General features: G+C 37.8%; 1 protein-coding gene across 1 annotated transcript in view; it reads right to left on the minus strand.

The window, feature by feature from the left end:
• The window catches only part of LOC122812858 (tripartite motif-containing protein 72-like), a 145,326-nt gene that overhangs the window by 73,390 nt on the left and 58,010 nt on the right, over positions 1-13,926 (minus strand). The window contains exon 2 of the mRNA XM_044084899.1: positions 344-439. Coding sequence (XP_043940834.1) covers positions 344-439 — 96 coding nt within the window. The remainder of the gene's footprint in view (positions 1-343; positions 440-13,926) is intronic.

Consider the following 13,926-nt stretch of genomic DNA (forward strand, 5'->3'; position numbering starts at 1 on the left):
TTTATATCCACTGTACATTCAGGCATAATATATATGATTGTCAACTTCTATTCTTTTTTCATTAGCTGTTTTCTTATTAGTGTAACTAAATTTCCAAAAGTCAAGGATGGAGTGTTGCATAATGTAGGGCTTAAGGGTTTACAGGGTGGATGGGAGGAATACTGGGCAGGGGAGGGTCAGCTGCATAAAGCACTTAGATGGAGTCAGCAGGTACTAGCTGTCCTGCATCAACATCTTTTTATATGCATCTGTGTACATGGTCATGTCTGAATTCTCAACATTTCTGCATTGCAAAGCTTCCAAACATAGCAAGCAAGGATCAACAAAATAACACAGGACTAACCTCAGTCTCTCTTGTCTGTTTTACGATATTTTCTTTTTCTTTTTCTTTCTTTTCTCTTTTTTCACTTGCTCTTTGAAGTGTGAATTTCAATTCTTCCTGGAAAAAAGAAACAATTCAAGTGTTAGATATAAGTCCTACAGAGTACTGCAGATCTGCTTTAAGTTTATTTGCAGGAATGCAGAGAATACAAGTAGTGGGAGTTCAGCTTGTGGACAGTATTGGTGTGGCACACCTAAGCCATCAGAGGTAGATATGGAGACACTTGCTGTTTAACAATAATTATCAACAGAGGGCCAATACCCCTCTGGCTGGTAACTGTGATCCTCCTGTACTTCATATGAAAACCTTACAAATCAGGTTGTTATTCTGACCATGACCAGATAGCAGATGTAAACAGACTTTAAAATCAAACACCAACAGGTACATGTTTGTGTCTGCATATTTCCCTGGTTTCATGAAGAAAGAGGCCAACAGCAGCCCAGTGAAGAGTAGACCAAATGCAAACATGATAGCATCAGATACTCAACAATCACGGCTGTGAGCAGCTAAAATCCTAATTTATTAAAACTTTAAAACACATTAGCCAACATAAGTTCTTTCGTCCCATTTACTTGAGACTTCCATCAGATATAAAAAGTGGTCATATGACCAATTGTTTATCAGCTTATCATGTGTAACTTTTAAATTTGGAGCCAAAAATCTTAAAGTAGCATGCATTACCATTGTATCCTGTTATAGATGTTGTAGCTAGGCGATTACAAGCCAGGAAAAATATTATGAGCAACACTGAATTCTATTGTGACAAACTGAAATGCTGCCAGCCCAGATATCTGGAATTTTGTAAATAATCATATCATATGTCATTTGTGAATGTTAATATGATCCATAGGCTTGTCTTATAGATGTAAGAGAACTACATGTTATGTGGATATTAAACTACTGGTGCAGAAGTGTATGTTGAACTGTATGCTCTGTACTGGGCTTCAAGAATGTAACCACAGTGTACCCTACTGGAAAAGAACAAGAATGTATATAAACTATATTAATAGTAGACGTTGGAACATACAGAGGTAACGTGACAAACGTCAAAAAAATAAGTTAAAAGTGTTTTATGATATGCTATAAAGGCAGCAAGGAGACAGGATGTCTATAGAGGTTTCTTTCTATTGTCTTGAAACAAAAATAATTACTAGGTTTAAAATGTAAAAGTGCTTAAACTGTTTTACGACTTCCAGTTCTAGGCAAACGTCTGAGCGATATGTATTTTTGACACAGAGGTGCTAAATTCTAAGTTTCTGTTAGCCTGGAAACTGAAAGCAGGTGACAAAGAGTGATGTCATCCCAAGATGACCAGCAGTAATGTTTGACAGTAATTTAAGAACTATCTCAAAGAAAAGTCTGTGCATTTTGTATTTGTCTTTGATCCTGGAAACATCCTCTCATCAGTACTTGCCTTGCTAATAGTAAGTAACTAGATAGCAGTGATTTCTCTTAGATATAGATAGGAATATAGTAAGATTAGTTTAGATGTTTTCTGTATTTATTTGAGACTGTCCTGCAATGTTGTTTTAAAACATTTACTGTGATTCTGAACTCTGTAGGCACTGTGCTGAGTTATTGAGTATTGTTTTGTTCTTTTATTATTTATTATTAAATGTATTTAAACCTTTTAATTGTGGCTGGTTTGTTTAGAGATATTTAAGCTTGTAGAGTACTTGCATATGTATTTGGTGACACTGTATAGGCCACTCCTAAATAGCCTTAAAAGTCTTAGTCACACTTACCATTTGGTTAACAGTAACATTACACAGTAAGATTGGTCACCTTTGGGAAGGGCCTTAGAGCAGCTGATAAGTGGTTCTGGTAGGAGTGATAGCTATCTTATGGTCTGGGCAGAAGGTGGCATAGCTAGTAAACCTGTACCAGCCTTCCCCAGGTGTGTGTTTGTGTATAAATCAAATTTCAAAGTGTGTGTGTGTGTGTGTGTGTGTGTGTGTGTGTGTGTGTGTGTGTGTGTGTGTGTGTGTGTGTGTGTGTGTGTGTGTGTGAGCTACTTGGGCAGGGACATGAAGCACTGGTTAGACAGAGTGCTGGGAGGACTTGGCTTGAAACCCTGGCTAAGGACTCAACTCTATACCTGTGCCAGTGGGGAGTCTTATTGGACATCTGGAGAAAGAAGGAGAAACCAGCCCCAAACTGACTGTGACCTCTATGTGCTCTTAAGGGAAATTGTACTTTACTGTGTGTGTACTTGTCATCCTCCCGATGTGCACATCCCTCACTGGTGCTAGTGGTGAGGATTGAAGCTCTTTGATTACTGGGCCAGTGCAGGGGCGTCACATCTATTACCAATGAAAATGACAACGGTAACTAAAAGTGTAGAAAAGTAAAAAATAAAAATTATGATATTTTATAAAAGCTACAAAATAATTCCTATGTAAAAAGGGGTCTATATTAGCAAAGCGAAAAACCCTATGCGCGAATACCAAAACATCGACCCCTATACCGCGAATCGTGAAAATCCCAAACGCACTAAACCGTGAAAAAAAAAATTCGAACTGTCATAGTCGGCCAACCCCACCACCCGCTGCATACTACCTACCCAAACAAAATAAATAAACCACATACATACACTAACCAAACCCTACTTCTAACCTAAACTAAAGCAGCATAACCCTACCTCAAACAATACACTAAACCCCACAAACACAACTATCTAAGCACTCTCCTTAACCCCTCCCTAACCCTAAGGTCCGTAAATACTGTACACATCCCCTACAGACATACACCTAAACAAAATAAAAGCACCAAAACCCTACCTCCAACATTATACTAAACCCCACAAACACAACTATCTATGCACTCTCCTTAACCCCTCCCTAACCCTAAGGTCAGTAACTACCACACACATCCCCTACAGACATACACCTAAACAAAATAAATAATACACATACATATTAAACCCTACACTTAAAAAAAACCTACACCTAACACTACACTAACTCTTACATACAGTACCTATCTAAGCACTTACTTAACCCAAATCCTAACAATAAAGTCCTATCTATCGCACACTTACCTTATGGAGCTGTACCGCAGACGGGCCAACCAAAACAAACCGACTTTTCGAAATTTGCGGTTTTGACCATTTGGGGTTTATGTACTTTGTGCAATATGGTTCGACGTCTTTGTATTTGCCTAAAGGGATTTTCGATTGCGTAATAGGAACCCGTAAAAAGCATATAAACAATATGCAATTAAAACTATATACCTAAATAGATAAGATTATACTGATGATTGCAGTGATATAATAATTAACCATAAATTGAAAATAAAAATGAAAAATAAATGAACTTGTTCATAATTAACATTATTTATAATGTGCTTTCATCTTGAGAAGACTTGAAATAATAATAATGTCATTTAACCCTGGAAATACAGTGGCATTTACAAAGATGTGCCACCAAAGTTCACGTTGTTCTAATATAATGGTCCACGGACCACCTCTTGGGTTAACATCCACTCTTTTTAATATTGAAAATTTAAATTTATGACCAGTATATTTAGCTGTATGTCTATAAAGGGCGTTGGTTGATTTTGCTTTTGTGATATCATATATATGTTCATATATACGTTGTTTCAGCTTGCATTCCGTTTTACCTACATAATATGCAGTACAATGGATATACACAGCTGCGTATACAGCCCCTGAAATGAAACATTTAAAATACCTTGATATTTTAATTTTCTTATTGCCAAGAGAGATTTCATTGTCATAATGTATATACTGGCATTGTGTACAGGTGCCACATTTTGACATTTTGCCCATTTGAGATATACGGGTATCAGACAGATTGTCTAAGATATTTTTAAAACTAGTGCCTCATTTGTAAATAATCATTGGGCATGCTCCAAGTTGTTCATAGATATATCTTTATCACAAGATATTAATTGCCAATTGTATTAATGATATCAGAAATGTGTTTACTGTCAGTATTGTAAGTAGTAATTTAAGAAGAACAGCCATAATTAGGGTTACCATTGTGAGAATCACTGTGTTTAGTGAGATTATGAGGGGCCTGTTGAGTGTAACAAAGTATCTGTGATTTTTCCTCAGTTTTTGGAGTTATAATAGTTTTTTAGCTTCACATACTAACATGATCTCACAAATGAGTACAGAATACCCTTAATAACTAAGTTATTTTACCGAACTGTATTGAATATTTTACTTTAAAACCATGATTACTCTTCTCCAGGTTGTTGCATATGCTCGTCTTCCTCTTCATGAGGGATAAACCTAATGTATACATTCAAAACATAAAAACATTGCAATTTTGACATGATAGCTATTGAATTATATATTTTTCTGTTTTTTGACATGTTCTCCATTTCAAAGGTGAATTCTATTTATTTTCATTTATTGTATAAGCTGGTGTCATGCCTCTATAAACCACTGTTGTACATGCAGGCCCCTTTCTGTTTACATATAATTCTGGTACAGTGTGCGCAGTAAAAAGTTTATTATACAGCAAGAAATCACTCTACTAGTTTCACTGGATAAGTGATACCACTTGCTTATGCAGTAAACTTCCAGTATTATTAAAACTGCCCGGAACTCCTCATCTCAGTACCTTGGGACAGTGTTACTTGTCCTTCACAGACAGCTGGATCTCACCATTCTGGGAACTGTTCCTTACCCTGTTTAGACTTTATTTCACTACCCTGGGACAGTGTTCCTTACCTTCCACAGACCTTTGGATCTAATCATCATGGGGCTTTCTTCCTTACTGTACTTGGCCTACACCTCGTCACCAAGGGATAGTGTTCCTTACCCTGCACAGACCTCTCAATTTCATTATCATGAGGCATTCTTCCTTACCCTATTCGGACTTCATTTCACCACCCTGGGTCTGTGTTCTTTATCCTGTACAGACCTCTAGATATCATTATCATCAGGCATTCGCCCTACTCTATTTAGACTTTATTTTACCAGTAAACATGAATTACAGAGAGGAAAATCACCAAAATGAAACTAGTAACCTCCAAACAAAGTGAAACGGAAAACTCGTGCAGCACACAGCCCATTTTATTAACGCTACAATTTCTTTCACATTTTCATCCACAAAAGACCTCTTCAGATAAAAACACACAGTAAAATCACCATACATTTATACACTTACATAAATTACTTAGCCAATCAAGTTCCCCTCTTAATTAATCTATAAAATACACACCTTAAAAGCCATTTGATCTGCACAGTATTAAGGAAGCACAATGATAAAATATGGAAAGGCAATCAAAACTACAAAAACTAAAATGGCAATCCTGCTATGTCATGTAGATAATAGTTAATACATAACTTACATAAAAAGTCATCTTAAAATCTACACATATAAAAGGGATATCATTACATTTATAAATAAAATTAGATAAAATTAAATAAAATTACTTTATATATCATCAACAGGTCGCCATCTGTTGGTCAAAGCCTTACAATGTTTCAAGCGAAAAAAGCTTATCTGCAGAACCTACCCAAAAAAATATATACCTTCTTAATACATATATAAATGCACTTCATCACTCAGATATGAGCCCATATTGTCAAACATTTAAAGCTTTGCGTCTCTTAATTTTAATAAGGGCAAAATAGATGGGTATCCATTGAGCCCAGGCTGTTTCCCTGCATCCAAAAATACCTGGCAGTACAGCTCTCTGTATTCAAGGCAGGTTTCTCAGGGTCCCCCTCTGATGTCCAAAGGGATACTTTCAAGAACAAAAAAGTTGAAAGTAGCCTGCCTACAGGTATTTGTGTGCTTGTAAAGGGCATTTGTGTCATTCTTATTTTTAATATTATATGTATGTTCGTAAATCCGCCTCTTAAGTTTGCACTCGGTTTTACCAACATAAAATGAGGCACATTGACTACATGTCACCAAATAAACAACCCTCTCACTATTGCAATTATAATAATTATGACTAATAAGGGTTTTATCATGACTTGTCAATACAATATTCTCCTTGTTGGCCACATATTGGCACTGCTCCACATTTGTATGTCTCCTTACGTCTGCTACTAAAACTCTCCTTATCCCCTCCATTAGCTTCTAAAAAGTTCTTCAGGCTTCTACTTTTCCTATAAATGCACTTAAGGGGACCTTTTTCAGGGAATGGCAAGTCAGTAAATCTTATTAATCTATACCACTCATTTTTCACAATTTTGTTGAGACTTAAAGTGTTTACATTAAATTCTGTAATAAAGGCTCTACCCATATTGTGATTATCTGTCCCCACTATGGTTTGCTGCCACTCACCTGCTCTATCAACCCCCAAAACAGGGCCAAATTTGTTTTTTCTGTTTGCCACTACTTCACTTTTAATATTCTTAATAAGATCATCTGGGTATCCCCTCTCTAAAAATAACCCATGTAGAAACTCACATTCGTTTCTAAAATCCATGTCACACAAGGTCATTCTTGGGGCACGAATAAATTGGCCCTTAACAATATTCTTTTTCTGGAACCCAGGATGTGCATTTGTGTAGTACAAATAAGAGTTGGAATATGTATTTTTCTGAAAAACCTTAGACTTCACACTACCATTCACTGTCTATTCTAGTGTGACGTCTAAAAAATGTACAACGTCTCTAGAGATGGTGTGTGTAAATTTTAAAAATTCAGTTGTAGCATTTAGGTATTTCAAGAACTCATTTAGTTTAGCCTACATATCAGTCCAACAAATACAGATGTCATCTAAAAATCTAACGTATTTGATCCAACAATGCCTAAATTCTGAGGAGAATGTACACTTTTTCCCACCAAGCCAGGACAATATTTGTGTAGGTGGGGGCACAATTGGCCCCCATCACTACCCCTTGATTTGGTGAAAGAATTCCTCACTGAAATATAGGAAATTATTTGTAAGAACCAAGTCCATAAGACCCAAAACTATATGTAGATCATTGTTGGAAATCTGACCATCCTCTGTCAAAAACAGCTCCAACCATTCCAACCCTTTGGAATGGGGAATTATGGAAAAAAGATCTTTAATGTCTATAGTGATAAAAAGAACCCATTGGTAATCCAATTCTAGGTCAATTTTCTGTAAAAATTCCCAATAATCCTTAAGTATTTGTTGGTTGTTCAGACCATGAGACTTAAGCTTAATGTTGATGTATTTTCTAGGGGTGCAGTCTTTGACCCCTCAGCAGACACTATAAGTCTCAATGCAGGGTCTAGGGGATGTTTATGAACTTTTGGAATTCCGAAAATATTGGGTACCATTGGTCTGTCATTACTTAGGTACAGGTAGATAACATTACTTATCAGCCCATCCATAAGAAGATCATAAAGGGCCATATCAATCTTTTTGTAAGTGATATTAATTTTTGTTTTTCAATACCCTCCTGTACGTATTAATGTCCCCCAACAAATTCAGCATTTTTCCTTCATATAATACTGAGCTCATAACTACAGCACCTCCACCTTTATCAGGCTTCATAATCCGTATGCTTTTACCCCCCTAAATTGCTTTAATAAAGTCCATTCATCCTTACTAAGGTTAAATACCTTCCTGTTAAGTTCCCGTGTGGTGTGTTTTCTAAACTCTTTTCAGTAGATGCTTCAAAATTTTTTAGTTGGGGATGAATAGAGGGGAAGAAAAGGCTTTTATGTTAGGGTTCCTTTCCTTGATATGTAGCTATATTCCCTTGCATAATGATATCCAAGTTCATTTTACTAAAAACAATTTAAAATCTATGATATACTTAGAAACATCTCCTTTAATGTGTGGAACAAATTTAAAACCTTTTGACAACAAACTAAACCATACAGGGGTAGGTATACATTCTGAATAATTAAATATATTAAAATTACTCAAGCAGTATTTAACTCCTTCAGTTGTGATGTCATAAGGTAAGGCATCACCAAAAACCTCTGTCACTTCACCACCATTCAAAATCCCGCACGTCCCCCCTCCTCCCCATACCCCGCTTCACTGCCGCACTGTACCCTGAAAGTACCGAGGGGCCTGTTGGTTTATGATCCTCTCTGACCTGCGAAGCGGGGATACACTACAATTGTTCACCTTCATAGGAATCCCTTCTGTTTTGCTGGGGAAAGGCATTATCCTTAACCACATAACCTTCAGTATCTACACTATTAAAAAATCTTTTCGGGTCTGGGTAACATGTTTTAGTTTTGTATTCATGTAGGTCCCTTTCCATTTTTTTAATCTTTCTTTTTATGTTAATGCCGCACTTCTTATCTACTATATCCAGGACCTCATAATATTTATTTTATTCAGTATCAACAGTGAACAATAGATCATTAGTTATATTATTATTTAATACCTCAATTTCCACACGCAGTTTAGACAACATAATCTCATTTTGTTTGACCGTAACCCTCACAGTATCAAGACCACATTTGTTAAAAATTTCAAGCAACTCATTGTAACAGTCAGAGCCTTTACAAATGTTGTTAGGGTATTTTGAAACCCTAAGCCCTTTTGGAACAATTTCTCTCCTAAGGCATTAAGACGTAAGGGGACATACAAATGTGGAGCATGTCAGCAGTGCCAATATGTGGCCAACAAGGTGAATATTGTATTGACAAGTCATGATAAAACCCTTATTAGTCATAATTATTATAACTGCAATAGTGAGAGGGTTTTTATTTGGTGACATGTAGTCAATGTGCCTCATTTTATGTTGGTAAAACTGAGCGCAAACTTAAGAGGCGGATTTACAAACATACATATAATATTAAAAATAAGAATGACACCAATGCCCTTTACAAGCACACAAATACCTGTAGGCAGGCTACTTTCAACTTTTTTGTTCTTGAAAGTATCCCTTTGGACATCAGAGGGGGACCCTGAGAAACCTGCCTTGAATACAGAGAGCTGTACTGCCAGGTATTTTGGATGCAGGGAAACAGCCTGGGCTCAATGGATACCCATCTATTTTGCCCTTATTAAAATTAAGAGGTGCAAAGCTTTAAATGTTTGACAATATGGGCACATATTTGAGTGGTGAACTGCACTTATATATGTATTAACAAGGTATATATATGTTTTGGGTAGGTTCTGCAGATAAGCTTTTTTTCCCTTGAAACATTATAAGGCTTTGACCAACAGATGGCGCCCTGTTCATGATATATAAAGTAATTTTATTTAATTTTATCTAATTTTATATATAAATGTAATGATATCCCTTTTATATGTGTAGATTTTAAGATGACTTTTTATGTAAGTTATTTATTAACTATTATCTACATGACATAGCAGGATTGCCATTTTAGTTTTTGTAGTTTTGATTGCCTTTCCATATTTTATCATTGTGCTTCCTTAATACTGTGCAGATCAAAAGGCTTTTAAGGTGTGTATTTTATAGATTAAGAGGAGAACTTGATTGGCTAAGTAATTTATGTAAGTGTATAAATGTATGGTGATTTTACTGTGTATGTTTTATCTGAAGTCTTTTCTGTGGACGAAAACGTGAAAGAAATTGTAGTGTTAATAAAATAGACTGTGCTGCACGAGTTTTCCGTTTCACTTTGTTTGGAGGTTACTTTATTTTACCACCCTGGGACCATATTCCTTACCTTCCACAGACCTATGCATCTAATCATCATGGATCTTTCTTTCTTACTCGACTTGGCCTTCATCTCATCACCGTGGGACAGTGTTCTTTACCCTGCACAGACCTCTGGATCTCAGCATCATGGGACAGTCTTCCTTACTCTATTAAGACTTCGTTATGTCATCCTGGGCCTGTGTTCCTTACTCTCCAGAGACCTCTGGATGTTATCATCCTAGGGATTTCACCTTAACCTATTCAGACTTCATTTCACCACCCTGGGACAGTGTTCCTTACCTTGCATAGACTTCTGGATCTCAGCCTCATCAGGCATTGTTTCTTACCCTATTTAGACTTAATTTCCCCACCCAGGGTTAGTGTTTCCTACCTTCCACAGACCTCTAGATATAATCACCCTAGGGCATTCTTCCTTACCCTCCTTAGATTTCATCTCACCACCATGGGGCACTGTTCCTTTCCTTGCACAGCCCCCTGGATATAATTACCCTGTGACGTTATTCCTTATCCTACTTAAACTTCATCTCACCTCTCTGGGACAGTACTCCCTACCTTGCACAGACATCTAGATCTCATCATCCTGGGGGATTCTTCCTTACCCTCCTTAGACTTCGCCTTCCCAGCTTGCCAGCACCCTGGGTAATGATTCTTTTCCTTCCCAGATTTCACCATGCCACATGCCTGTTGTGGGTTTGAGGATTCTTAGAAGAGCTATGAATGTGAATGAAGAGAATATATAATATGTCCAGGGTCGGATTATCTCAAATTATTCACCTTTCCCTGAGGTACAGCAGTCTTATATTTAATACATATTAAGTAGCAAGTTTGTGGGATCTTGTCCTCCCCACATTGGGTAATTCAAGGGGGCAAAGTCCCCTTACAAAAATGGTTAAAAATGCAGCAGTAGGTTTACAGTTTACTGCGTTTATGTTTGAATTGTGTTTTAATTTTCTAAATGTCAGGTCTTGCATTACTGATTGCCATCTTCTGATAAGGAGCTAGGGTGGTACACCTGTCAAAGAGTAACACAGGCAGTAATGCTTATTCTGCCAAGGCCTCACCATCTCTTCACCCTAGCACAGTGAGTTTTAGGCTAATCATAACTAACCGCCCCATCCCTTTGGGGAAGTATTCTTTCATCCACCAAGAACTCACCATCTCATCACCGTACTCTCTCTAGGCTCTGTCATTTCACTACCCTGAAGCCACATTCTTTAATCCACTCTACCTTTACCATCTAATCACTCTGCAGCAGTGTTCTTTAGCCTGCCGAGACCTCTGCCTAGACCTTCCATCCCATCACTATTGTGTAGTGTCCATTAGCCTGTTGAGACCCCACTATCTCACTCCTCTGGGCAGTGTGATTGCTATCCTGTCCAAACCTCACCATCTCATCACCTGGAGTACAATTAAGATTCATGGACCAGTTCACTAACCTGTTAAACAAACATTAATTTAATAAAATAAAATAAAATAAATAAGATCCATGGACCAGTCGCCTAACCCGGTTAACAAACATTAAGTAAATAAAATAAATATACATTCCTTAGCCCATGCAGAGCTTGTCATTTTACCACAATGAAGAAATATTTCGTACCCTGCCCAGATCTTCCCATCCTACCATTCTGGGGGAGTGTTTCTAAAGCTGCACAGGCCTCACTATCCCACAGCACTGTACTAGATTCCAAGACACTTACACTCCTTACCAGCAGTAGCCATTTCCCTATCACCTTCAGGGAAAAATCTACTTTTTCCAAGAGAGAAGTGTGACTTCTGATTTGGAGGTGCTGAATTTCATCACAGCTGCTTTATACTCGGCAGTGAAAATTTCCAGTAAAGGTTAGCATCACAATCACTTGAAGTTAATGAAACAACATATACAGACAACAAATATGTGACCATCATGTCACCATACAATATGATTTCTGGACTTTGGCTTCACCTGAACATCATATTCATGAAAAAATGACAAACAGAAGGAGGACATAAGACATGACCTTAAAGAAGTCCCACATCCATATTTAATATATTTGATTTAGCACCAAGACTGTGGACATGTCTTCTTTTCTTAAATAAAGAGACCAACTGGCACTTTGAATATGCTGATTAAGAATTCTTGACTATGTTGTACCAGAACATTTGATACCTGTACATTCAGATGCCTTGATCACATTGTGCCCAGGCCCACTGAATGCAGAAATCTTACTTAACAAAGCATCTGAGTCCTTCAGTGTTCTTCAGCATAACCCAGATTACACCATATTTAGAATGTTTTACTAAAATCTCTCCATAATCCTTAGCTATGCTGTATTTAGAATGTCTGACTGTATCTACAATTCTTATGTACACACTAGTAAAATCCTTGATTATACTGAATGTAGAATCATTAACTAGACCATACTCATAAAGGAACTGGTGGATCCAGTTTGGGAAGGGGGTAAATGAGCAGCTTAAATGCTAACTCACCCATCCCAGGGATGAGTGTTTTCCTGCCTAACTACAGCCTTGGTACTGGAGGCTAAGACTCTCAATGAGGCAGACTAAAGTAGGGTGAGGCCAATAGAGAAGGTCTGCAAAGAAGGATTGGATGTGGTAACACATGCATATGAAGTGTGTTTAAAGGTACACCAAAGAAAAAAAAACTTCCCTGCCATCTGGCATCATATTTTGACACCTCTATCTTTTCTACTCTTGTAGAACATGAATAGAGGCACTCGGACAAATAATAGGAGTACATCAAAACAGGTTAAATGTATATATAAACATGTAGCTCTCTCTCTATGTGTGAGTGTGTGTGTGTGTGTGTGTGTGTGTGTGTGTGTGTGTGTGTGTGTGTGTGTGTGTGTGTGTGTGTGTGTGTGTGTGTGTGTGTGTGTGTGTGTGTGTGTGTGTGTGTGTGTGTGTGTGTGTGTGTGTGTGATTTTGTGTGTGTGTCAGCTATTTGGGCAGGGACACGAAGCACTGGTTGGACAGAGAGGGTGCTGGAGGTTTTAGCTTGCCCATCAAGCTGAGATCTGGACCCTATAGCTGTACCAGTGGGGAGTTTTATTGGGGACCTGGAGAGCAAGGGAGCGACCAGCCCTGGACTGACTGTGATTTCTGTGTACTCTTAAGGGAAATTGCACTTTACTGTGTGTATTTGTTATCCTTTCTTCCTATATGAGGCATCCCTCTCTGGTGTTAGTGGTGAAGATTGAGGCTCCTTGATTGCTGGGCCAGGGCATGGGTGTCACAGATACAAATGGAAGGTGAAATGTGTAATGAATGACAACTCCATACAGCTACCAAATCCCCCACCTTCCCAAGAACCATTTGATATTACTGTCTAAATCAGTTCAGTTGTCTGCGGGAGTAAGCAAGTGTAAGCACCAATAAGCAGTAGTAAGCATATTTAAGCACTAGTAAGTGGATACGTGGGGGTAAGCAATGTGCATACAGGTTAAGCAATATTGAAGCTAACCCTATGTAAGTTAGCATACCTTACCCTCGCGCAATCCAGGGCAAACCAACTTACAACTGCTCAAAAGTTCCCTAATCACTCTGCATCCAATGGCCCTTGTTCTGCCCAGCAACGAAATAAACAGCCTTGCAGGGCTTGAACCCAGGACCCTATACACTATACTCACAGTAGTTAACCACCAAACCATCACAGCAATACAGAAGAATGAGGTATTACCAAACAAATCCTCACTATAGTAATATCAAACTGAACCTGAGAAAGGAATCAGTATACAGTCATATGTTCTATAACCCACTACATAACATAAATATGTGAACTGGAGTACAGCACTATGCCCAGATGTGAGGTGTAATTGTAATAGAGTGTTGAAGTCCCCAATAAAACACAAGGGCCCCATACAGTGTACGTACACATGAATCATGGATACCAGGCATATATATAAGATGTAATGATTAATAAATCAATGCCAAAAAGAAAATATGATGCAAAGTCTAATGTAAGCAATGCTAAGTATTGCACAGGCTAGCT

The sequence above is a fragment of the Protopterus annectens genome, chromosome 10.part0 (assembly GCF_019279795.1).
Source record: "Protopterus annectens isolate FY-2018-M chromosome 10.part0, PAN1.0, whole genome shotgun sequence".
Lineage (NCBI taxonomy): Eukaryota > Metazoa > Chordata > Ceratodontiformes > Protopteridae > Protopterus > Protopterus annectens.